Consider the following 27,418-nt stretch of genomic DNA (forward strand, 5'->3'; position numbering starts at 1 on the left):
ACGTACATTTCGTCTTCGTTATGGTCCCGTATACAGTTTTGTGTGTTTGTATTTTTTTTATTTTACGCAAGTTTCAAGTGCGGTTAATTATTCGTCATGCTGTACGTGCAAACAGACGACGGCGGCGGATACAAATTCTCCAGCGACATTCCTCTCCTGTACTTTCCTTCGGCGACGTTTCGTTCGTGCCACCGCGACAAACCCGGAGAGTACGAGGTAAGGACCGATGGGAGACGGTCGTCTTAATGGAACTTGATGACGCCGAACGGAAAGGAAATGTGTGTGTACGTGTCCTGTCGCAAAACGTGGCGAAAACTCCCACACGGCGTTAAGAGTGTGATTAAGGTGTGCGCATGTCTGTAACGCACGTCGATAATGCGACTAAAACTGTAACACTCCACACGTCTTAATTCCATGTGTGTTTAATTCGAGTATGACGTTAATCAGATTAAAGTCATCAATAATCGCTGTTTACATGCTAGTTCCTTAATCAGAGTATCGTCTTAATCGGGTTCATATCGGATTACTGTTGTCCGTGTAAACGTACGGATTGCTGATTATTTTCCTATAACAGCACAACATGTAGTGTTCTCTTCCTTAGTACAGTGATGTACAGGACGTAATGTGTCATATGGTGTATGTTCGCTTTCTTATGTAATATAGATAGTTTTGGATACGGATAATAACTGGTTTTCACATTTCGGGATTGTTTCACATTTCACACAGCATATTTTTAAGGAAGAATTTTTTTTTTTTTTTTTTTACACAGTGAAACAGTACATAGAAGTATCTTCACAGTACGATAAAGCCAGCATGACGTTTTTCAAAATGTCACACTATCTATTTACGACTCAATCGGACGACTGAAGACTTTCTTAATTAGATCAGAGATTTGATTTTTCTTTCTTTCTTCTGGACTCAGGCTCACTTTTATCCACTAAGGGAACAAAAAGTGTCCGGCGTACGAAGAAGTATAAACTATAATAAAACGTGTATCTCCGATATTCACACTGCGCAGTATCTCAGATGTCCTACAGGTGGCACACACGTCCAGCTCCAGTGTGCTGCCTTCACCTTATTGCTAAAAAATAAATAAATTTTTTTTAAAAAAATGTAAAAATACATTTTTTAAAAACCAGCCATCAGCTATTGAGGTAAAAAGTTTTATGAAAACAGCACACGCACTCTCACACACAAACACACATAGTGCGGAAAATACAGAACATGGTGCACCGATACAAACCAGAACATTTACAATCATCTTTTTTCAGGATCTTCGTTGAGCACCGTTACTCATTCGAGAGATATGCAATGCGGCAGAAACGCGATAACATTCGGTTTTTTTTGTTGTTGTTTTTTTTTTTTTTTTTGGAAAACGTCGATGCATCTGCGGCATGTTTGTAAAGGTAAACGTCGTTGCATTTGGTGTTTGCAGCACTACAAAATTATACAATCAACCTTAAAAGTTTGCAAGCTTAGTGCCTATGTCATCTAAAATCAAACCGTACCATCAATACAAGCAATTTTTTTTATTTTTTTTTTATTTTGCAATGTCCTTCTCCAGGCCTTGCCTTTCTTTCTTTTTTTTTTTTTTTTTTTTTTTTTACGTAATTCCACGTAGATCCCAATGAAGTAGATCCTTAAACTGTGTGCAGGTCCTCCTGCTGCTGGTGAGAAAATTGTTTTTAACTTCTTAAAGGTCACTGTTAAACCTCAAAATGCATATTTTATTCAGCGTGGTTTTGGGGTGGATTTGAGAGAGCACAAAAGTGACCTCCAATACACTTCAATGGGGGACACACTGGTTTTTTGGGGGTTTTTTTGGTTTTTGGACTATTCAAGTGATATTCTTTGTTAAAGAGATGGAACGCTTGTAAATCTTATGCAAGGTGTTATTTTACCTCTTGGCAAAATGATGTGTTTCTATACAAAGTGGTAAGACATTACGGTCTCCGTGTGCCAAAAGTTTTCATCGCGTATGGTGATCTGAAAAGTTTGGTTTTTCTGTGGCTACCGTTTTCACAGAGACACGCTCTCATCAACCCTGCAGAAAGACCCTCCAGAAATCAGCGTCTTGTCCAGAAATCATCCTTCTGCCATTTTGCCTAGCGGTAACGGAGATACTTTCAGGTGGTTCTCCCTCCATCAACGCCAAAACGATCCTGTAACTAAGGAAGCTGATCTTCTGACTACGAAAGTTAATATTGTAACTAAGGAAGGAAATGGTGTAAATAATAAGTTGATGCTGTAACTAAGCAAGTTGAAGCTGTAACTAAGGAAGCTGATCCAATAACTGCGAAAGTTAATATTGTAACTAGGCAAGTTGATGGTGTAAATAATAAGGCTATTCTGTAACTAAGGAAGTTGATGTTGTATCAAAGGAAGCTGATGCTGTAACTAAGGAAGTTGATGTTGTTTCAAAGGAAGCTGATGCTGTAACTAAGGAAGTTGATGCTGTAACCCAGACTGCTGATACTGTAACTAAGGAAATTGATGCTGTAACTAAGGAAGTTGATGCTGCAACTAAGGAAGTTGATGCTGCAACTAAGGAAGTTGATGCTGTAACCAAGACTGCTGATACTGTAACTAAGGAAGTTGATGCTGTAACCAAGACTGCTGATATTGTAACTAAGGAAGTTGATGCTGCAACTAAGGAAGTTGATGCTGTAACCAAGACTGCTGATACTGTAACTAAGGAAGTTGATGCTGTAACCAAGACTGCTGATATTGTAACTAAGGAAGTTGATGCTGCAACTAAGGAAGTTGATGCTGTAACCAAGACTGATGATACTGTAACTAAGGAAGTTGATGCTGTAACCAAGACTGCTGATATTGTAACTAAGGAAGTTGATGCTGCAACTAAGGAAGTTGATGCTGTAACCAAGACTGATGATACTGTAACTAAGGAAGTTGATGCTGTAACCAAGACTGCTGATATTGTAACTAAGGAAGTTGATGCTGTAACTAAGGAAGTTGATGCTGTAACTAAGGAAGTTGATCATTTAACTACAGAAACCGATGCTGTAACTAAGGAAGCTGATGCTGTAACTACAGACATCTTGGTGAAGGAATAAAAGTAACTCCTGCTACAAGGCTGATGTTACAATTCAAGCAAATACATAAATAACAATTCAGAGTTAAATATTTAGGTAAATGCATTAACAATCCACAAAATAACCCAACAACATGATATTGATCATTATTTTTATGCTAACAGTAGTAAATGACTTTCTGTTAGCCATCTACGGGAGGTCATTTTTGGGCTCCAAACCCTAGAATTTGACAAAGAAACACCATTTAAACACCTGGATAAAGTATTTTTTTTGAGGCTTAACATTCGAGTGTCCTTATCCTTTAAGGCAGTCCAGTCTTCGTCTCCAGGCCTACAGCAGGTAAGGCTGGGAGTAGTAGAGGTGTTTTCTTTTTATCTTTTTTTTTTTTTTTTTTGACCCATTATGATTGATGTCCCGGTCCTCGCCAGACTCCAGCTGGGGCGGCCATTTTGAACGAGACGGCTGTAACGGCCCGCTGCAGCAGTCTCTGTGGTGGCAGCGAGGCGCTTGCATTCCTTAAGCCACGGAGAGGTCATTTATCAGGCTTCTGGGATTTGTAGCGTTGACGAGTCGCCATCTTTGGTGCTGTAAGAAAAAGATCCAAAGCGAGCGTTCAGTGTGTTTCGGTCTCAGAGGCAGAAAACAACAGTGAACAGAGAAATATCAGCGTTTACGGCGTACAAAATCGATTCTCTATTCTTTCGTCAGTACTGGAGCCAGTGCTGCTTGAAGGACCCAGACGACATTTTCAGAAAGTCTTTCCGCTATTTTTATAAGAGCCAGACCGCTCCATTTTCAGCTGTGGGACTTTCCTAATGAGCGGCATGAAAATAAAAACAACCGTGGAGGATTTTTACGCGTTGTACTTCTGGCTTTTACAACGCCGTATACCATCCAGTCATCGTAGACGACAATTACGAGACGCATAAGATGTGTTGTTTTTTTTTTTTATCGCTTTGTGCTGTTTATTCTGGTTGTGTACCTGCTTAAAGGAAGTGTAGTTAACATTAACGTCAGCACTGTAGGTCTTGTTTAGTGAAAGTCATAATACACTGTAATATTATCCACACTCTTTATTCTAATGACGGTGAGATATTCCCATGCCTCTTGTCTTGTGTCACTGGTTCTCAGTTTCATCACCCTATTGGGAAGAATGTAGGGTTCTCCAAGGGTTACGGGTTCCTTCACTCCCTAAAATGGTGTTGCTTTGAACCTGTTCTAATGGGGAAGTTGTAGGGTTCGGAAAGATAAGAACGCGGCCGTATTCTGGTGGTAAAACTGAACTAATCACCGTTTTCTTTCTTCCTGTAGAGGGTTCTACTTAGGAACCCTCTTTGAAAAGGCAACTTGAACTACATTTCTTTGAAAAGGAAATAGAGTTAAAGGAAAATACGTTTACATTTGGTGTTCTGGTGAATTGTGATGTTTACAAATTTTTGGTCATTGCTGTATTGTCTTTGTTCCTGTGAGACGGAAGTTTGCACCTTTATGAGGGAACCCTTCAAGGGAAAAGTACACCCTGAGTGACTTGCTCAACAAGATTTATAATGAACACATACCAGAATGCTATTCGACTGTGGGATTTAACCCTCTTTTCATCTCTACACAAACAGAGCCATGCAGCGGCGCTTTAGTGCTTTAGTCTGCCCCGTTCGCTCTCACTCTGCTCGAACACATCAGCGTCCAAAGCTCGAACTTTCCTGCTAACACCGCCGTCGACACCATCGCGCTCGTCATCTCGCGGATCGCTAACTAGCCGAGCCGAGTCTCTGCTGTATCGTAGTTTTACACCAATGTCTCCACTACTCCTACACTGGATTTCTTCCATTAAACACCTTTGTAACTGCACAATCAATAACAACATCACCCTGTGACATCAGCGTGGGACACAAGCGCTAACTAAGTTCAGTGTGTTTGCGTCAAAGAAGAAAAAAAAACCCAGCTGAGCAAATAATAAGTGAATTTAACAAAAGAGAGAGAAACAGGGAGGGATTAAGGACGGCAAACTCTCTCAGCTCTGTGGATTGCATGCAGAAAGGGTGGAGATCAACTGTACAGTCATTGTGGGGCATTATGGGATATGACAGATGTATTTGTTTGAATACAATGAATCACAAAGAGGAAGACAAAAGCAGCATACCCGCAGAGGCACTAACAAGCTCTCTCTCTCTCTCTCTCTCTCTCTCTCTCTCTCTCTCTTTCTTCAGCTTGTCCTTTCTTTCCTTCATCATTTTTCACCCTGACTCAAAAAAGTTTCTCTCACAAAAGAATATTTCTCAATGGGAAATGGGGAAACTGATATTTAAAAAAAAACAACAACAATTGTGTTGTGAAGACTTTCCTGTGGTGGAAAACCTACTGACTGTTACAAAGCACTGACACTGGAGACTCCTTCCATTCAAGTTAAATAAACGTCTGAGAGAAAGTTTCTCCATATCAACATTTATAAACACACACACACACACACACACACACAATTGACTGGACTTACCTGACACCTAGGTAGGTGTTAAGATGCATTAGACATTGGTTACATGTAGTGCCATTGACTGTCCATCCCCATCCCCAGTGAACCTGAGAGAGAGAGAGAGAGAGAGAGAGAGAGAGAGAGAGAGAGAGAGAGAGAGAGAGAGAGAGAGAAAGAATCATTCACTGTCGAGTCTCTCATTCTGGTACAATTCAAATATCGGTTGTTTAAATGTGTTTAAAGGAGCAGCTTGTAATATACAGAGCCCTCTGCTGCCTGTGAGGTGAATTACAGCTGTGATTTAAAAAAAAACCTGAATCTCTGTTTGAATCTCTGTTTGCCTTGTGTGTTGCCTTTTAAGGAAAAGGAACAGGCTAATTTGTGGTCTAAAAAGGCCTGAAATAAAGAAACTATCCAAGTTAGCAAGTTAATGCTATTTAAGCTATCTAAGGACCTTGACCCAGCAATTTAGGAAATTGACCTTGTTACTAAGGAAGTTACTCCTGTAACTAAGGAAGTCAATAAGGTGAATTCTAACTGCAATAATAACTACGAAGTTATAATTTTCTGTTTGTTAGCCTTTTAAGTAAAAAAAAAAAAAAAAAAAAAGGAAAGCTGAGCAGTTTTGTTTCAGCTGGAGGCGGAGCTAATTTCTGGGCCAGAAAAATGTAAACGCATGCCTGAAGTAAAGAAACTAGCAAATCCATTACACTGAAAAGTTGCGAATTACACTCTAAAGAATCTTTAAATGCGTACACTTCTTACAGGTCACTTTTAAACATTACACACTGCCCCTTTAAATGTGTGAACAGTACAATAATGTGCACTGAAAATGTCACCTGAGGCCCTGGCAGCCATGTGAGCCTGTCCGTCCAACATGTAGCCTCCCATTGGCTGACTGTCAGGAGTGTATGGCCCACTGTGACCCACTGCAACGACATACACTCCGGTCAGAACCCTTCTAAAATCAAATACATACCGCCATAGCGTTCCAGTCGTGCATTCCCGTTCCCCGCTCCCCTCCCTCCGCAGCCCATTAGCGTACAGTCCGTATGGGGTTTGTGAGCTGTGTCTGGTTAACTGGCATGAGGGCAGCAGTTCAGACCCACAGAAATGCCTTTGAACTTCCCCGGCCCTCCTCCCCAACTCGGCCTGGAGCCTGCCCGAGCCACGCACCCCCCTCACAGCCCATAAACTTTACTACAGCTCAACAGAAACAAGATTCAGACAGTCGGGAGAAAAAGAGCAAGAGAGAGAGAGAGACAGAGAGAAAGAAAGGAGAGAATAGAAGTATGAAATATGTCACTCGGTTCATCGATTCGTTTGGTGTCACTTAATAAAGACGCTTGGAACTCTGTTAACATCTTTGGTTTGTATTGGACCCACTTAGTGGAAGTGTGTGAGAGGGCAGGCGGGACGAGTAGCTTTAGCGGGGGTCGGACAGCGTCAGCGTGGACTCACCTGCGCGGTTCGACTGATCGATCATCGGCTGGACTATCCTTCTCCTGGCATTGATGAACCTGGAGAGATAAATATAGTGAGAACAACCTGGTTATAAGTCACATTTCCTCTCATCACAGAATACTGTTAAAGGATTGAAAGGAACCGAATCTTGATCCACTGCATGTGTAGTGCACGTTCCAAGAAAACATGGTTTCTTGGTGGTTCTTCGGATGTTTAACCTCTTAGATTTGCAGCTTAGTGTTCAATTATTCATCCTAAACAGCAAGGGGCGTGTGCGTAGGTATGATACATTGGGCGCACCAACACAACGGGTTCTGGGTTTTTAAAGCGCTTCTACCTGGAACCTATCCTGAAAGTGGGAAAGTCTTTCCCCAGATTGTTGTTAGACCGAATTTGGACGTAGAACGTAAAAACCTCTTTACTCCAAACTCACCTATAATGGTGAAAGTCTAAGGTCAGTCGTTGGATTCCCTCAGTAAAAAAATAAATAAATAAATAAAAACATTTATTTTATAGAACAAAAAAAGCTATTTCACGTAACAGCTCTTTACTTATAGTCCGCAAGGCACGATGATAACTGAAGATACACAGATGAACCAGTTCAAAAGTTTACACACACTCGATTCTTAAACCCGTGTGTCGTTACCTGGATGATCAACGACTGTGTTTACGTTGTGTGAGAGTTCTTCACGAGTCCCTTGTTAGTCCTGAGAAGTTAAACTGCCCGCTGTTCTTCAGAATAAATCCTCCAGGTCCTGCACGTTCTCTGCTTTTCCAGCGTCTTCTGCATATTTGACTCCTTTCCAACAGCGACTATATGATGTTCAGATCCATCTTTTCACACTGAGGACGACCGAGGGACTCGTACACGACTATTACACGAGGTGCAAATGTTCACCGACGCTCAAGAAGGCAACGCGATACATTAAGAGACAGGGGGAGTGTAAACTTTGCAGAACAACAGGATGTAAGCCGTTATTATTTTTGTCTTCTGGGAGACATGTCCTATGTAGCGTCTGAAGGGCGGGACTACATAATAGTAAACATAACAGTAACAGTTTACACCGATCATCCGATCAAGCTAGAATGTATCACTAGGCACAAGGCACAGAATTCTTTCATTGGTGCTAGATGACAAGCACATAGCCTGTTGTTACAGCACACGACGTATTTACATCGTTTTTCTTTTGTTTTTACCTTCAAAGCTTCGAGACTTTCTCTGATAATAAACCTGTTAATGTTCACTCTGTTATTAATAGAGTGTTACGGTTGTAGTTTTAAACGCGCTTTGAAAGTGTATTCACTCTGTTCAATTCAGAAACGTGAGAGACGTGTCGAACCTCCAGTCCGCGTTCGTCACACACACGTTGCAGATGCGCCGAACGGGGATTAGTTTGGGAACGCGGTGGAGTACTCCTTTAATGTCAGTGTACAGACGCAGCCTCAGAATGCTTTTAGTATCTAGTCCCCTACAGTGCTCGACCTTTCACCTTTTGACTCTGCGACCCCATGACGTCACACACCGAGCAGAGGTGCAGCTCTGGTCTTCCTCAGTCTAAAAACCCCCTCGTGACCTCTGACCTGAAGGTGCCAGTGCTCTGGGTCCGTACATGATTTATGTCCCCGCTGTTTGACCTCGGGGCGCACAGTTCCATTTCCTGTTCCCTTGGAAAAAAAAAACTGGGGGTCGTACGCCACAAATGGCCGGCGCTGGGCTAATGAAGGTTACGCACCAGAAATGGTAAGAGCTGAAATAATTTATGGAGGACAAACGAATCTTGAAAATATTTTTTTTTTTAAAAAAAGGTGTCCTTGACTTTAAATGAGATTCAGAGCATTAAAGCGAGTGGAAGAAGTGATTCCATTTGAAATGATTTAAAGTGCTAATCCATAATCAGACATCACTCTCTCCACCGTCTCTCGGAAACAAGGGTACTAAACTGTACCGTAACTCGTCACGTGTACCTTTTATACATGTGGATATAGTGTACCTTGAGCGATTACTTAAATGTACCATAATTACCTTTTGGTACCAAGCGTTACACTGCACGCACCTTTCTAGGTAAAAGACACGACATACGTACGCACAAGACTTGTACGTTTACGAGTACCACCTCGAGGACGAGGAAAGGTGCAGTTTAGTACCCTTTTCTTCGAAGAGTCCGTATCATCGTATTACCAGGGATATGAATATTAAACCTGACCCCAGATCAGCACCGTTGCCAATAAATCAGCTGCGTTACGACACGCCACCTGTCCAGTGACCAATCAGAGCCGAGAACAAAACCCCATACGGTTGCGAATCCTTCCCCCTCTTTTAGGGGTAAAAGTTTGACCCTTGGCTGACCCCTCGCTTCACACCATGAGGCTGGGTTTTTACGAGCGCCAGGCTCTGCCTCCTCATCATACACACGCACGCACACCGCACCCTCACTCACACGGTAAGCATGTACCATAAATACAACGCACGTGGTAAATATTCTACAGCTATTCGAGGCTCTCTCACAGAGCCGCGAATGAAGGTTGTTCACCAAGACGCGCTCGCACAACACGAGCGCTATGCGCTCATCATGCGTCGTGGTTGAACTTCGTAATTCATGGGATACATTTTAAGGACAAGTACTGAAAAAGTACTGAATCTGGACGATTCATTCATTTAAGTCTAGGTCAGGAATGAGCGCATATGTGTTGCTAGGGACACTTGGGCTGCTTAACCTCAGAACTTAAAAACACATGGGTCGCACCATCATAAAACGTCCCCCTGGCCTCACCGTAATGTGGGGTTATGTAGCGGTCAGGCTTTGTGTGTGTGTGTGTGTGTGTGTGTGTGTGTGTGTGTGTGTGGGTGTGCGTGTGTGGGTGTACGTGTTTAAATAAACCAGTCCAGCTGTTCACTGTGAAAATTCTGTTTAATTTGACAAGTGCTTGTTTGCACTCCTTGTGCCGCCCCCTCACCTGTTCTGAAAACGGACCACACTGGTGCCACGCAAAGGCGCATTCTAGAAAGATCTGGCAATCGTTCTAGATTGGCACCGTCACCAGAGATCGCGTACCTACAATGAAAATGATTTTGGTGCGTACCAATGGAACTCGCGTCCTAGAATGATCCAGGGACGATCGAGAGCGTCACTGTCGGCGAGCGAACGCGGAACTACAGCGGAAACGAATTTGCTCCGTTCCAAATCCGACCCGCCTTCTAGAACGATCTGGCAAACATTCTAGAACGTCCCCGTCGCCGAGGGGACGAAGAAGAACCACCACGTCAAAGAATTCGGTGCGTTCCGACTGAACTCGTGTGTACGATGTGGGACGGTGAAGACGTAGGCGAGTGGTTAAAGAAATACGGTTGCTAGGCAACTGAGAAATATGGACGGTAGATAATATATATCACCGCCACGACAAGCCATTTATACGAAGAACACAAACGCGAAATCGTATTAAACTAGCTTTAGCGTCACTCTGTACACACGAAGGCATCGAGAGAACGAACTTTTCGCATCGCTATACACAAACTAAAACGTGTCGTGCGACAATCGTGCGACTTTAAGGTGAAAACACACTCACCAGTTGTTGACCTGGAGGATGGTGAGACCTGTATCCTGAGCTAACTGCTTCTTCTGCTCTTCAGAGGGGTACGGGTGCTAACACAGGACAGAGAACACACGTCAGTTATACTGATTTTAAATAAAGGTTGTTTCTATACACACTAATAATACGATCATTATCCGATAGCAGGGTTTTAAATCCAGTGGTAAAGCTCCTGAAGTTGAAGCTGCTATCGGATCGGATGTTTACAGTTAATCTGGTATCCTGTGATATATTTTTCTCCGTCTGTCGGAGGAAGAAAACACCGCAGACGAATGCTGGGTTTTAGGTGACGACTTGAGAGCAAGGAAGTATACGGAAAGTGGATAGAAATGCACAAAGGGTTTAATAAAATAGCATAACACAGAACTGGAAGAGAAAAAAACACTCAATGGTGCCATGAGGAAGAAATATACAGCATACACACTGTGATGAAATAATAACAATACACAGGAGAGGTTATAGAAAATAAACCAATGACCTATGAGGGGCGGAGATACTGCAACTACAACGTTAACAAAAGCACACAGAGACCTGAGAACTAATCACACAGCTTTGTACGCCGAAGCGGGAAGTCTGAGATCGACTGGGTACTTGGTCCGTTTGAGGTACAAAGTGGGAAAGAACACGGACGCCTAGGTGAAAGTCTTTTGTTAGCAGGAAGGAGGCTAGTTAACGTTCACATTCTCAGACTGTTCGGTCTGTTGACCGAGCTAAAACAAACGCTGTTTTAATCTCGTTTAAAATCCGCGAGGTGGCGTTTTATTTACTGTCGACGGTGTACGCAGCCATGTTGACATCATATGATGAAGCATTCTGGTGTTTTCGTAGGTCGGAAATTCGGAGTTACGACCTTTTTTTGTATTCTTATTCGAACGCAGCATTTTTTACCATCACTACGCCCAGAAAATAGCGACGAGGAATTAGTTAGCTTATTAGTACAGCTATTTGTGAAAAGTTACCTTTTTATTTTTTTTTATGTTGTACTATTAAAAGGACATGGTCGCTTTTTAAAGAACCTCCCTGTTGTTCAAATTATAGAAAGCAAATTATTAACTAAAAATACAGTTTAATTAAGTCGTTAGAACGTCCTTAACGTCCTCATGCCTTTAGCGTGATGCTAGTCATCCATATTTTGTGTGTTTGCTCATTCACACGGCTATTTGTACCATTGAACATAAATAAATAGAAACCGTTAAACAAACCTACAGCTGGAGAGGTCACATTAAGCTAAGCGAAGTGAAAATAAAGGCTAGTTGTGATGTCATGTGATCAGCCTTGCTAACTAGCTAGGTTTGTTTGTTGATCCAGGAAGCTAGGCAAGCTTTCTAGCAAGCTAGCTATAGTTAAGCTAATTATTTTAGCCTGTTGTGTAGTTGGAACGCAACAAAATAAGTAGGAAGTTTGCCTGTCTTCTATGAGTAAATTATATTTTAATGTGCGATTAGAACAATAAAGTAGCATAAGTTATGGATCAGTTGTGAATTTTTCCCTTTGGAAACGTCTAGGTTTAGCTTTGAATTAGACAAAATTCCACAGACGCTTTATTTGTTTGCATCTCGTGGCAATATACTACAAATCTTTTAGTATTTCAGGAGCTAACAATCCTTCACGCCGGTGAATGATGTGGAATGATGTATGAACAGTTCCGTAACAAAAGGCATAAAAACAACAGGACGACAGGAAACGTTCGGTGCCGGCGGTGCTAATTTGAACGCGTTTACATTCTGGTTGCTAAACGCACAGCAACAAAGTAATTACGAATAACAATCCCACAATCAAGGGCAACACAACCCCTAAACCCTGGTCGTAATCCCAGAGGAAATCTGCGTGGAAATGAACAAAACCACCGCGTGTGATTACGCACTGACCCTGGATCAGAAGCTAAATCTCATCAGGAGCTGAAAATACAGAGAGGCCGGCGCTAAATCTGACCCCGGGTCAGCGGCGTTAACAACTCGGCCAGGGTCCAGCGTTTGGGTGCTGAACACCTGTCGCTATTGCTCTGCTAGCAAATGGAGGGTGAGCTTTAGTGAGCTTTAGTGGTTTACAGCTGAACGAGCCTGGTTTGCTCCCTGGGTGTTGAGGAAGTAAGTGTGTGTGTGGAGGCGATTATCCTGTTTTCTGGGGTAGTAAAACTGTTAGTGCCCTAATTATCAGTAATTGTGGGGGAATTAAAGTTAAAACACCTTTAAAACACGCCATGTGTGCGCACAGGCGTATACAGATACTGTGTTTAAAAAAAAACTACCAATGGAACCATCAAGAAGCGTTTCATTTTAAACAGAATTAAAATAATAATAATAATAATAATACAGTAGAAAATCTGCTAGAGTCTTCTACAGATTGATATTTTTTATCACGGATGTTTCCAATTATCACCACCTCCCCACCATTCCTCTGAGATTAACCTGCCTAGATGGGAAGCGGTTTTTTTTTTCCGTCAGTGTCCAAGTTCATGAGATAAAAGTCTGTCTATTCGGGTTCCTCACGAAACATCTGACGATGCTGCTGCATGTTTCCTTTTCGGACGTTCTTACACACGTAAAAATCCCAGTTGTTAAATTGACACTTATAGTGTAGGTGTAAGTCCGTGTAGATACAAAAGGAAGAGTATTATACGATAGTGTCAGGATTATAGGTGTTAATTAGAAGTGTTTGGAAAACATGACAGAACAGAATTCTCGCTCCAACACAGAAATATAAAAAAAAAAAAATTATTCAATTGTAAAATTCAATATTGTATTAGCATAATGTATTGTGATAAAATATATCATGATGTGAACTTGTATTGTATTGTCAACATAGGTATACATATGCAGAATGCCGTGTGTGGTTGGTTTTTTTTTTAAAAAATACATTTGTTTTGTTTTTTTTACTCTGAGTAACCCACACAAGAAAAATACCACCATATACAAAATTTCGAATTTCAAAATTTCCAAAAAAATCAAATTGTTGTTATTTATTTAGACGTCCACAACCGATAAGTTTGCCTAAAAATATAGTACACCTAACAGAACTATTAAACAAAAACCAAACAAACAAAAACAAAGACAACATACAATGCAAAAGGTTCAATGAAAATAAGGAAAATTGTTTTTACCGTTTATCTGTAAATACGAGCAATTCCAAGAATTCAAAAACGAAACGTTGGAGTGAAAATCGAACATCATAATTTTTCCAAACGTCCTTACAATACTTCATAATGTTTTGTTTTTGTTTGGGGTTTTTTTTTTTTTTTTTGCATTCAACTCTCTTACGTTTCATTTCTCTCTTCCATCTTAGCCTTTTTAATATATTTAACACATTAGATAAGGTGTATCTCCAAAAGGATAGGCATAATCTTACTGGTCCCCATTAGACAGGTCCCCATAATGAAAAGTCCTCATAAGTAGAGCAAGACAAAACGAAATATCGTTGTGAAAATCGAACACGATAAATGTCCGAATGTCTTTACAATACTTTATAATGTTTTGTTTTTGTTTGGGTTTTTTTTTTTTTTGCATTCAACTCTCTTGCGTTTCATTTCTCTCTGCCATCTTAGCCTATTTAATATATTTAACACATTAGATAAGGTGTATGTTATCTCTACTGTACCGTAGGTCCCGCCCACTGAAGTATTATTTCTTGCCTTCGTTTAGATTTTTGATTTAAAAAATTTTTTTTGATTTTTTATGAACAATCTTAAGACTGAACTGTGTAAAATCATCAATAAACAAGCTGATTATTCTTATATTTGATTTATAATCATGTCACAATAAGAAATATTTCATACATTTGCCCATATTCAAGATATTTCGACTTGTTTTCAATTATTTTTTGCGGTGTAGTAATATTTACTACTATATTTACTGTATTACTTTTTAGAATTAAGTAATTGTTTTTTGTTGTTATTGTTATTTGTTTTTATACATCGGTTACTATGTACTTATGGTTTCAAAACACAAAGTATAACTCGTGCTTTCCACATTATTAAGTATATAATTCAGAGCATTTCTTGCATTACTGTGATGTAAAATACACCGTATGTGGAAATGACTTGTAGTCACTAAAACTATGTATCTGTTCAATTCTAGGTGCTTTACGAACTGTAACATGGAATCTTTCGTAATCAACAAAAGTGACTTCACAAACTCAGGATTGTGAATAAAACACAAAGTCAGGGAGCGAGTGGATTTTCTGATAATCCCCTGCCTCTCCATCTCTCTTCACTCCACCAATCTTCGCTTACCACCTCAAAGGGAGGGGAAAAATGAGCTCTCATGATGAATCGCCTTTCCTCTCTTTCATTCTCTCCTTCATTTTTCTTTTTTTCCTTCACCCCCTCCCTATTTTTTCCCCTGCTTTCGGCTCGGGGCAGTGACGGAAATTCCCCACGGCTTTTTGCAGGGTCCTGGGTCCCTCGATGAGGCTGTCAGCTCTGTAATGGATGATGTTTTGATAACAGTGAGTTCGACCCTGGACAGATGGAGGAGAGGAGAGGAGGAGAATTGGGAAAACCAAGGGATCTTTGGCCCCCCATTTACTATAAAAAAAAAAAAATGTAAAAAAAAAAAAAACAACCCTCCTCCACCTCAACAATGTTTTTCACCCATTTACCTTAGTGACACTAATAGAGTCTCGTTCATTGCTTCCAAATGTCTCGGCACTTCAAAAGGAACGGTAAGGCAAACAGAAAAGGCACAAAACTAAAATCAGTAGCGTGAAAAAAACCCGCTGGAGATAAAAATAAAAAGCCACAAATGTAGGAAACCAGAGGCTGTTAATAAAAAGAGGACAAGTCATGAAGAGGGCAGTGCTGCCAGTCTCTGATCTATGGTGCAAAAGTAAATATGTGTGCGGACGCGTGTGTGTGTGTGTGTGTGTGTGTGTGTGTGTATGGGCATGTTTTTAAATCTTGGTGGGGACCGAATTTCTCCAATAGGAATAATCTGACTGGTCCTCATTAGGCAGGTCCTCACAACGAAAACTGCTTCTCCACCCCACCCCCACCCCCCTTTTTTTGTTGAGACAATAAAATAAAATAAAATAAAAATAAAAGAACCAAAAAGTTTCCTTCTGGTTACTGAGGTTCCAGGTTCAAGTTAGATTTAGGTGTAGCATAGTAATAATTAGCTGTATGAATAACTATTTGAATGGAAGGTCCTCATAAGTAGAGTAAGACGAAGCTGTGTGTGCGTGTGTGTGGGGGAATGTTTTTAAATCTTGGTGGGGAGCGAATTTCTCCAAAAGGATTGGAATAATCTTACTGGGCCCCATTAGACAGGTCCCCACAATGAAAAGTCCTCATAAGTAGAGTAAGACAAACTTATATGTGTGTGTGTGTGTGTGTGTGTGTGTGTGTGTGTGCGTGCGTGTGTAAAACACCACGGACTTGTTAATTAGCCTGGCGCCTGGGATTCTGACAGCCACCCTGAAGATGAAATTAAGCAATAATCAGCAGGCGTAGGTCGGCGAAATTAAATTTTACAAACATCAGCATGAATATGAAATGTACACAGTGAGAGTTTAAGAGGGAGAGCGTGCGGGTGGGTGGGTGAGTGCTGGAGTCTCGAATACATTCTCCTTTTCTTCTATTTCAGATCTCGTGACATCAAAGGGAGCTCAGAGGATGGGGACGGGTCGGACCGTTCTGCTGTGGTGTGTACTTTCTCCGCGGGTTACTCTGCGAGATATGAGCAGCCGGACAAATGAAGGATTCTATGGTATCTGTGACCTCTGACCTTTAACAAGCTTTGGAGAACTTAGACAAAGTTTGTCCACGTGTCCGACGTTCTAACGATTTGTAGCACGCGTTTCTAGGTCTTTGTGAAACAACAGGCCTACCGCACGTATTTTGTGCTACTTGGCCCACTTAACTATTGCAGTTACCGGAAAACGCCTCCAGAATTAAAGTACATCGACAAGTATGAATTCATGGGCATGCAAAAACGGAGTCACAACACCGGCGACACAACACTGTGAGTCTGTGTTACATTACAGCACGTGTCCTAAACCCTGCACGTGCATTAAGCGTTTTCTGTCGCACCTAAAAAAAAAATAAAAAAAAACCTGCAGTGTGATGTTTTATTGGCCGCTACAGAACGTTAACGCAGGACGTGTGTCATCGGGGGCATGCGTTTGATTAGTGAGATATGAAATGAGAGACGAATGCCAGCGCTGTTCCCGTTCACTGCTGCTCGAGGCTTAACACACTCTGCTGCACATCTGCTAACAGGAGGGCGGCAAATTACACGCTAATTACCCAACACAGAGTACAGCCCGTGTGTGTGTGTGTGTGTGTGTGTGTGTGTGTGTGTGTGTGTGTGTGCACGCTTAAGTAAAATAGCGATAGAAGGGAAGAGACAGCTACATGCCTTCATGGTGTGAATTTTTTTCAAACCAAAGGCACATTTTTAAACAAGACACATTCTGTACATTTATATAAATGATCGTTTTCATTCATAGCTCATAAACGCCTGCTGAGAACTTCTGAACAAAGTGCGGATACTTTCATTATACTTTGTAAGTCCTCCTAACGTCCTGGAATTTGTTCCCCAATTAACATTTTCACACAGATTTTTTTTTTTTAATTCATTTGATCATGTTTTTTTTATTATTATTTATTTTAGCAAATATGTTATCTGCTAGATATGTTCTCCTCATTTTTTGGCGACTACTTTTTCCTGTTCCTGTTTCCTGTTTGGATATTTTGTACTTTCAATTTATACACATAATTCTGCCCTTAAAACAAAAAAAAAGACTCTGTATCCCAAAGGCATGGTATAATTTTTTTCTAGATAAATTCTACTGGAAATCTGAATAAACTTTTTGCCCATTCAGTCAACTGTGTAGCTGCCAACAGTAACAAAGTGAGAAACACTAACGCATCTAGCAATTCACACAGATTTGCTAGAAACGTGATCAAAATAGATGTGAATTTCTAGATACATTTGTCATGGTTTTTTTTTTTTTCTTCCAAGTTTCTTTCTGTTTACGTTTACGGCAAATTTACAAATTATTATTATTTATTCATTTGTCAGACGCGCTTATCCAGAGCTACTTACATTTATCACATTTATAAAACTGAGCATTTGAGGGGTAAGGGCCTTGCTCAAGGGCCCAACAGTGACACACTCAAAACTCACAACCTTCTGATCAGTAGTCCAACATCCAATTTGTGCTGAAAAAAATGTACAGACTGGGGGTTTTTTTGGGTTTTTTTTTTGGTGCTAAACAATGCCAAAAATCTATGTATAAAATTGAAAGTACAAAATGCCAAAAAAAATGACCGAAAGAACAAATTTAACAAAGGGTTGAATCTGATGAGGCTCGATAAGTTCTCCTACTTCATCACAGTAACATAAACCTTTACTTAATCTATTTTTAACATTAAGATGGTTGGCTATATTTAATAATATTTATTAAAGTCTTTATTAAATATTTATGTAAGCCTTCATCTGGTATTTAATTTTTTTTACTGCAGAATATTTACTGTAGTTTTTGGACAGTACAGGTACTTTCCAAGTAACGATTATTTACAATAAAAGGAAAATGACAATAAGGAATTTGAACACAGATTTTTTTTTTCTGTATGACAAAAATGGCTTAAATTTGGTGTTGGGCCACTTTGTGTCACAGTCTATCCAAAAACATTTTTAAAATTCTTGCCGTAATGTTTCCTACCTCTAACAGTAATCATTTGATATTTTGTGAACGCTAAAAGAAAGAAGTTGCAATGTAAGTAGCTCACATACTGTATATCCACAAATGACCCTTTTATTACTGCAGTCTGATTCTTTCTAATTGCAGTGGTACTAATTTTTTAATGAATTTTTGAAATCTACCCCATTGACTGTTCGCAGTGTCTTGATCCAAAGGAATTCCTTAAAATTAAAGATATAAAATAAAAATTTTAAAAATGTTTAAAAGTCATTTAGACCAAAATGTTTTAATAATTTGTAAAAAAATAAATAAATAAATAAAAAATACACCAAAACCTTTCAGTTTTCAAAGTTAAATTCTTTCAATAAAGTACGTTTTTAAAAATTCTAGTATGGGAATAAATATGTGAATTTCTCTTTGCTCTATTAAATATAGTGCGTACATAGGAAAATTATGAAGTTAATATATTACATTATACAAGCGAGGAGTGCAAGTATGGAACTACGGGTGCTTGGAGGCCCAAATATCTGCTAAATTTTTTTTGCTGTTGTTTATGTCCTAACTCTTTAGAGATGCATTGCAATAAAAAAAAATATCAAGTGTATTAAATATTTTTAAACATTTCTCATTTTGAGATTATGATCCAACAAATTAAATTATTACACCTATTTCCAGATTCCCAGTTTTTCAATCTTTTTTTCATATTTCTAGAAATATACGCTTGATAAAAACAATGTCTTAATATAGAAAATAGAACTATTAGACAATAGAACTATAATATAATTGTTTTATGAATCATATAATGAAAAATATTCCATAATTCTGCCTATATTTAAGATATTTTCACTTGATAAGATTATTCTTCACAGTCTTTGGCCTTGCGTTGTGTGTTTATACTCTTGTGTCTGCGAACCCTTAACGTAATGCAGCCCTTGTAAAATCATTGTAAACCGATAGCACCAGCACTTTAGGCTGAGCTGTACTGTAATGTATGGCTTTTTAAGAGTCTCCCCAGTAGCCTATAACATTTTTATTGTGTTTAATCTTACAATCAAACTGCCTGTGTGATATGTGTTTTAAGGCAAATTTTCTGGTCGTGAATAAACTGCGTATGTGTAATGGCTGGTGTGGAATGTTGTCCTTTAGGAGGCCCACGATTTGCTCAAACAGTAAAATAAATTCTTCCACTCCTCCTTAAACATCCATAAACACAGAGCTGCATAGCTTTCATATACGATTCCTATAAGACATTTATGCCGTTTGTGTACACAACAATGGAAAACTCAACAACAACAACAAAAAAAGCCAAGAGTAAAATTTAATTAAATATTTGTTCCTACTGTTAGGTGCTGGAACAACCACGCTCGCATGATGTTGGTTGCCACTTTAGGGAAAATCCCTCGTTTTTTGTTGTTCCTCCTGTCCTTGTCCGTCTCGTCGTCATCCCCTGTGCTTGGAGAAGCAGCACCGTGGTCCAAAAGGTCACCTGTTGTTGAAAGCGTCCCATAAATAACTTTCTATAAATGCGCTTGTATGTTTATATAGCGTTTTTTTAAGAGGGTGGTAAAATAAACTCTTATTGACAATAAATTCACATGTAAATCTTTCACTTTTTGTTTCAGACTTACGAAAAAGGGGAACATACTGTAGATGTCGATATTGACATTAAACATTGGGCTCTATTTATTTTCGCAAACATGTATGTTTCACAAATCCGTATATATCTAAAAAACAGCCAAACGTAGCGGAAGCTTGCGCAAAATCTTCTAAATATAATATACGAAAATTTTCATTTAAACCACTGAAAAATTCGCCGTCTCCTCCTGCCATCCCTACTAACAAGCCGGCTAGCTAACTGCTAGTAAACTAGCTAGCATTTGTCATAAATTGATACTAGTATTTATCTTTAGTATCCGGTGATTAGCATCATCGTACTTTAACAGCAGCCAAATCGCTCAAAATATAACATAAAAATCAAAATAATTTTCACTACCATTACCTAAAGTAGCTAGCCTAGCACTTTGATTCCTTGGCTGAGGTGAATTTAGCGCCGAGGTAACACAAATCTATACGATCTGATTAGCCATCTAAAACCATTTCCTCCAGTCATTCCTACTATCTAGCCAGCTAGCTAACTGCAGAGCTTAATGAAAAAGTTTAGTAAAAACATTAAATGTAATGGACTTCATACAAAAAAAACACTGTAAAATCAGCTTAAACATGTCATGTAAAAATTCATTAGCTACCCAGCTAGCTAACCGGAAGCAAACTAGCTCACAATTGAAAGTGAGTTGTGAGTATCTTGAGTCTCGATTTGCAGCATTATGTGTAGTGATTTATTTAACAGCAGCCAAACCTGTTTAAATATATAATAAAAATCCAAATAATGTTCAATAACATTAATATATTAATATATATATATATATACAATAATTTTTCCTAAACATTAACTACATTAGCGTGCTAATCATGAAATGTTTCTGGTGATCACACTGTGGAGCTGAGGTGAATTTAGCGCTGAGGTAACACGTTTGTCCCAAATACAAATCTGTACTGTCGGTCTAAGCCATCCGAGAGGAGCTAAACATTTAAAATAAAAAACATTTCTAAGATCTGAAGTATTTAATTCCTGTTTTACAGACCCGGCATTAACCTTCTTACCCTGCTCCACCCTTTAAACGCACAGGCTACATAGCAGTACAGTTAGCATTTGCTATCATAAGGAATGTCACTTCCTGACTATTACACATACACACACACACACACACACACACACACACACACACACATGCAGGCTAACACGTACAAACGCATCAAACATACATATACACTAGCCAACAGAGTTCATCTGTGTGTGTGTGTGTGTGTGTGTGTGTGTGTGCGCGCATCAAGCTCTAAAACATGGTTTGTGCTGCTACAGTTTATTTGTGCAGTTATGTGTATTTATACTGAGTCCATCTGGCCAAGGAGCACACACACAAACACACACAAACACACATACACACACACACACACACATCCATACAAAAACTGCCTTGTGATGCCTCTGAGATCATTCCATTCATTAGAGATGCGTAATTAATAATGCTAACCCTGATCTACGCTAACCTTTTAGCCTTTTAGCAGAGACCACTGATAGTTATTTCACGCTGTCTTCATGTGCTATAAGTTTCAGACCTAGAGTTTGCACTTAAATTTTCATTAAAGTCATAATTACAAGTGAGAGCTTGGGAAAACAGTTTTGATAGCTGAGGGTTGTGTTTTTTTGTTTTGTTTTGTTTGTTTTTTTTTACTTTTTGGCTTTGCTAACCTTTAGCTTTTTTCATCAGGGCTGAGGAAAGGCTAGTTTTAGTGTTCGGTGGTAAGCAGGTCTTTCTTTTTCTTTTTTTTCTGTTTAAAAAAATACAGTTGACCTAGTAGTGACTGATTAAGCGATAAATGAAGGCTTTAACCTTGGTTGTATTATGTCCTTTTTTTTTTCTTTTTCTTTTTTTTTGCAGTGGGTGAAAATAAATCCAGCTAGCTGACTAGCAGGAAATAGGATCATCAAAGTGAAATTTTACCCCGGTAAGGTTGAATTCTCGATTCTGATTGGTCAGGACGTGTCGAATCATTTTCTATAACAGAAGCTCTGACAAAAGTGCAAACCGCGGGTTTATATTAGCACACTCGTGCTAATTACGTTATATGCGTTCTATAGTAACAGCTCATTCCCAGGGACTTGTATGGAGGACACTCCACATAACCCAAGTCTAATAAAATAAAATAGAAAAATAGAAATGGTTGATTCGGTGAGCTTTTCTGTAAGGAGATGTTTATTTCACATTCATGTTTCCAGTGTCAGTAACAGTCAGAGGAAAAGCTTTCAGTTTTCCGCACAGAGGACGTTGCATTTTGCGGGTTCTTTATTACAAGTTAGATTTAAGAGACAGTGAGAGAATGGCAAAAGCGTACGAAGAAATTACGAAAGTACTTTGTTTCACAGATGATCCACAACATCAAATGTAAACTAAAAACGAATAAAACGTACAACAAGTTGTTCTTTAATTTAAAGGAAAATAAATAAATAAAGGTAAGCGTTGGTAAATTGCTGTGGTATAAGAGAAAGTAAACACTTTGGGATGTGTTGTTATAGGAAATAAACACATCTAAAGGAGCTTCCTGTCACATTTATGACGTACTTGTAGAAAAACACAAACTCTGAGCTGTCGCAAACAACAACGTGACAATTTCACATGTACGTTTACGACACGAGGCGGTGATTCTGGTGTCGAGGACAAACAATTCTATGCAAATGAGCTATGATGCGGAACGGCGACGAATGCATTGCGACGATTGGCTCCGGGAAGTTCTATGGCACGGGTTGTCCGATGTCCCCAGAAGTCTCTACTCTCAGAACTTCAGCTCCCACTCGGGTCCAGTTCTGAGGCAACGATGGGAAATCAGAAGACAGAAGCTAAACCAATAACCACGTTTTTTTTTTTAATCTTTTCCTGAGTTTTATTACAAAATTAGACAGTTGATTGTATACATTTTGGCTTTTACTAAGAGTGTAACGCTCGGACGATTTAGATTGGTGCATCGATTTAAAACGCAACGATCGAAATGAATCGAGGCAACAATAATAAATCGATTTGTCGTCAATGACATAAGAACATAACAGGCTAGCAAGAGGATTTGCCCGTAACTCTGATACGTAAAATAGTCCTTCTCTGTGTAAGTATCATTTGCGAATAAACTGTAGGCAAACAAAGTTGGTCACGTATCAATCTGAGGCCACTAATTGATATCGTATAAAAATCGTATCGTTGTTAAATGAACTGAATCGTATCGGAGCAGATTCAATGGTATATGAATCAAATAATGAATCATTGCCTTAAGAATTGAAATCATATCGTGTTGTACAGAAGCTGGAGGTTTCTACCGCTAGCTATTAGCATTGCTTATCACAACTCAGATAGGCCACGCCCACAAGAGACAACAGTAGTGGTCGCTGCACTACCATGAGACAAACCTGTGGTGACATCATCGGCTTGCCCCTAGCTAGTTTGAACTCATGGTTATTTTGAAACAATGAGCCAATTGTCAAGCTTGTGGTTCAAATAATAAACTGTTTACTGTCTCCACAAGTGGATAAGTTCCAGACGACAAGACATGTATCTTTTGTTTTTCAAAGATGACTCGAAGTGAATGGAAGACAGTGGAAAGCTTCTCTCGACTGCTACGCTTGAGCAGGAACCTCGCTTCCTCTGGAGAGGAAACCTGGAGACTTGAATGTTCCTGTATTGGTTCAAAGTAAAGACCGGGACCTGCAGTGTCTCAGGGTTTGGTGTTAATGTGGGAAAAACCTGTATAAACTGAACCATGTTTAGACGTTTGTAAAGTGATTTTCCGCTGCAGGAACTTGGTCAGGAACACACAAAACGTTTCAGGGACTCAAGAACTTTAGGTGTGTTTCCACAGGAAGAACATTTTCAGGAACCTAAGTTTTGGTTCGTCGGGAACGTTGAGAATCTTAGGCACATTTACACTGCAGGTGTATTAAGAGGAACCCAAGGACTTTTTCAGGAACTCAAGGAATGTCAGGTACACTGCAGATACCTTTTCAGGAATACAGGAACATTTTCAGGGATTCTGGAACTTTAGGTGCACTCCTGCTGGAGGAATTAGGACCACTATTATCTCCTGGGCCATACTGTACTTCTGCAAATGTTTTTTTTTTTGTTCCTGCACCAGAGTAGGTAATTTTTATGGACCAGGAACTAGTAGATTTGGGCTTACAGCGCCAAATGTCGGTGTTTTGTCTAATGTGAGGGGGAAAGGAAGGGTTTGAGATACACGATGGTGTTCCTAAACTTGGGCAAATTTTGTTAATGCATTTCCACTGCAGATACACTGAAAACAACCGAAGAACTTTTTCAGGAACCCCAGAACTTTAGGTGCATTTACCATCAGATATGTTGCCAAGAACCCAAGAACTTTTTAAGAAACTTAGGCTTATAGTATATCCACTTAAGTGACATAACCATTGCTTGCATCACCGTTGTTGTTCTACACAACAGTCACGGTTCCTGAAGTGTGGTGGAAACGCAGAACAGGAACTCATTGGGGAACTGTGTAGTTCTACTTCAGGACAGTAACACAAAAAAGTAGAAATATGCCTAAACACATGATCTTTCTTCTCAACTAAGGGAGCATGTTATTCTGACAGAGACAGCCAAACAGCTGTGAGGAAACACACAACCAGACACACACACACACACACACACACACACACATTTGCACGCACATGAATGCTTTGGGGAAGTGTGTATGCTGTTTTTTATTGGCCATGGTTTGGTGCACAGGCTTGAATAGCGCAGACCAGACTCTCTTTCGATCCACCACGCACCATTTCCTGACTAATCTACACACACACACACACAGACACACACACACACACACTCCAGCTTCACTAAAAACCTAAAATATCTTCATTCCCATATGCGTACATGTGTGTGTGTGTGTGCGTGTGTGTTTGTGTGTGTGTGTGTGTGTGTGTGTGTGTATGTGTGTGTGTGTATATGTGTGTGCGTAGTAGTAGTAGTAGTAGAAGTAGTGAACCCCTGGGGTGGTGCTAAAGTGTAAACCTATGCAAGAGATGACAAAACCTCAGCAGCTCTGTTTCACTTGGCACACGGTGCGCACTTCACAAATACTCATGCTAATATGACAGCCACTATGTGTGTGTGTGTGTGTGTGTGTGTGTGTGTGTGAGTGTGTGTGGTACCATGTTCACTACTGTTGTCTCCGTTGAGAGAACTGGAACGTCCTCCGCAGGGTGCCGGACCTTCGGTGGAGTGAACGGAGACAGAGTCATCTTCCCTCCAACACATCTTGAGAGAGAAAGATGGGGGTGAGAGACACAGAGAGAGAGAGAGAGAGAGAGAGAGAGAGTACTGAGTATTAGATATATTGGTGATATATGATTTGGTCCAGTGCAGTATGAAACGGCATACCAGACTCATGCTGTAAGAGATAATATAGAACACATGCTCAGTTTTCACGCACACACACACACAGAACATATGGAGGGAGGGAGGGAGGGAGGGAGGGGTGATAGGGTTCGAGACACACAAAGGAGGAAACCACAACAGAAATGAAACTAACCATCATCTACAATCAAGACGATGATGCATCAGATATATTAACGCGTCGTTGGTTCTTTCCCACCATCGTGGTTATTTCTAGTCTGGGGCGTGTTTACTTTTGATAAAGGAGACAAGTTCTTTGTAATTCCCATCATATCTACCTAGCTAGAGTATTTTTTTTCTTCATTTTCCACTGCAACATAAACTGTACTGTAATTAAATACAGTAATAAATGTGCTCCTCATTCTTCCCAGTGTACTACAAGTGACAAACAGGACTAGTGGGCGGAGCTAGAAATAGTGCGGATCAGAGTTCTTTTCTTGCTGAGCGAAACGTATTTCCATTGGACAGACCCTTCTGCCATTTGAGCAGAAAGACCCGGTTACATGAGCGGCACAAGTTAGCATTATCCAGCAAGCCTGTGAAGACGACTCTCGAGAGCAGAAGTGCTGAACAGTTTACATGGCTTGCTAAGCTCCCAGCTGATGGAGCTAGCTAGCGTTATTTGTGAGCGCGATTTAATGTGGGTGGCGGCGAGAGCATCTGCGTCTTGTCATCGTGCATTCCTGTTTATGATCGCAAATAATAAGAAACATACAGTGCTGTTCCTTCTGAGAGTTGAAGTGACTGGTCCAAACTGCACTTTTTTTCCTGCATGGGAGCATCATCAGAGGTGCGCAGTTATGCGCGCATGCAGCTCAGAGGAAACAGTGGTGAGGATTATTGATTGTTCAAACACAGTCATCACAGATCCTTGCCTAAATCTTTCTAGAACTGCTTTTCTACTGGACAGAACATCATCTTGCACTGGTCACATTGTTGTGACTCGGTCATCCATACAGCTTTCGGAAAGGCGACGATTTGACGTTTCAGATCATTTTTTTAAAATTTGGCAACCCACGGTAATGTTTTTTTTCATCGCTGACATTTGGTGCGGTTTTAACTGTTTTCAAGCTGTCCATCAACGACGTAAGAAAAAAATCCACCATCTTAAAATGAGCCCAAATCCAAAATGGCTTCTTATTCACTATATATGCTCGTTACATAGGGTACAACATAACATAGCATTGTAGGATGTATACATCGCACTATACACGCAACAAGACAAGGTTGGATATGTATTTAATACGATCGGACTGAGTTTGCGTTCAACATCCTCTCTGTTTTCGTTGAGATGGAAGTATTGGCACCCTCCGCTCCATCTGAGTCACTGTGTTTCTGCGAACGCTTTTTCCTGCTCGTGTTGTGGTGGATCTGGAGTCTGAACCAAGTCCATCACACAGCACCACACACACACACACACACACACACACACATTCCCACTCTCATTCACACCTAGGGGCAGTATAGAGTCGCCAGTTCACCTACAGGTATGTTTTCGGGAGGTGGACAGAAACCGGAAACTGAACCCACATGGATAAGAAGAGCATGTGAAACTCCAAACAGAGAGTAACACGAGCTCAGGAACGAGCCAGGAACCCTGGAGGTGTGATGCGGCAACGCTGTAAATCTAGCTTTTTTAATTCACTGTCAAATCATCGTGGAACATTTCAAGTACGTAATTACATATTTCACAGTACAGAACATAACAATCACCATCCCACAACCTCCAGGGAAACTCCTCCTACAGTTAGTGTCATGTGATGAGAAAGCGGTACATATGTATGTTTACATGGTGCATATAATAGGTGCATATATAAAAATGTAAGCATGCACACACACACACACACACAGAGAGAGAGAGAGAGAAAACAAGTTAGAAAGAGAGAGAGAGAGAGAGACAGAGAGAGAAAAGCCCATCCAGGCAAATCTGTAAGCTCATTTAACACACAAGCATTTCCTTCATATGCAAAGCAAACACAGAAATGTAAACACGTGGCTTCATTCAGAAACAACACGATCCCATGAGCCTTTGAAGCCAGACCCGCATCGGCTCTTTTTATACACACACGCCGAAAAGCAGGATGTTTTTTAAACTCGGGCCCCAATAGAGAACATGATTGTTGGGTAATAATGTTCGACTTGCACATAAACACTGATTCCTCCCCTGCGTCATCGTCGTGCTTTTCCAGCCG

At 40.1% G+C, this 27,418-nt stretch overlaps 1 protein-coding gene across 1 annotated transcript in view; it reads right to left on the reverse strand.

Annotated features, from left to right (window-relative positions):
* Positions 1–1,572: 1,572 nt before the first annotated feature.
* meis1a (Meis homeobox 1 a) overlaps positions 1,573–27,418 on the reverse strand; it is a 33,577-nt gene continuing 7,731 nt past the window's right edge. The window contains exons 7-13 of the mRNA XM_053615117.1: positions 24,983–25,088; positions 19,554–19,699; positions 10,549–10,625; positions 6,982–7,040; positions 6,360–6,449; positions 5,545–5,627; positions 1,573–3,638 (exon numbers count right to left, since the gene is read on the reverse strand). Coding sequence (XP_053471092.1) covers positions 5,584–5,627; positions 6,360–6,449; positions 6,982–7,040; positions 10,549–10,625; positions 19,554–19,699; positions 24,983–25,088 — 522 coding nt within the window. The 3' untranslated portion in view covers positions 1,573–3,638; positions 5,545–5,583. The remainder of the gene's footprint in view (positions 3,639–5,544; positions 5,628–6,359; positions 6,450–6,981; positions 7,041–10,548; positions 10,626–19,553; positions 19,700–24,982; positions 25,089–27,418) is intronic.

The sequence above is a fragment of the Ictalurus furcatus genome, chromosome 26 (genome assembly GCF_023375685.1).
Source record: "Ictalurus furcatus strain D&B chromosome 26, Billie_1.0, whole genome shotgun sequence".
In the NCBI taxonomy this organism is placed as follows: Eukaryota; Metazoa; Chordata; class Actinopteri; order Siluriformes; family Ictaluridae; genus Ictalurus; species Ictalurus furcatus.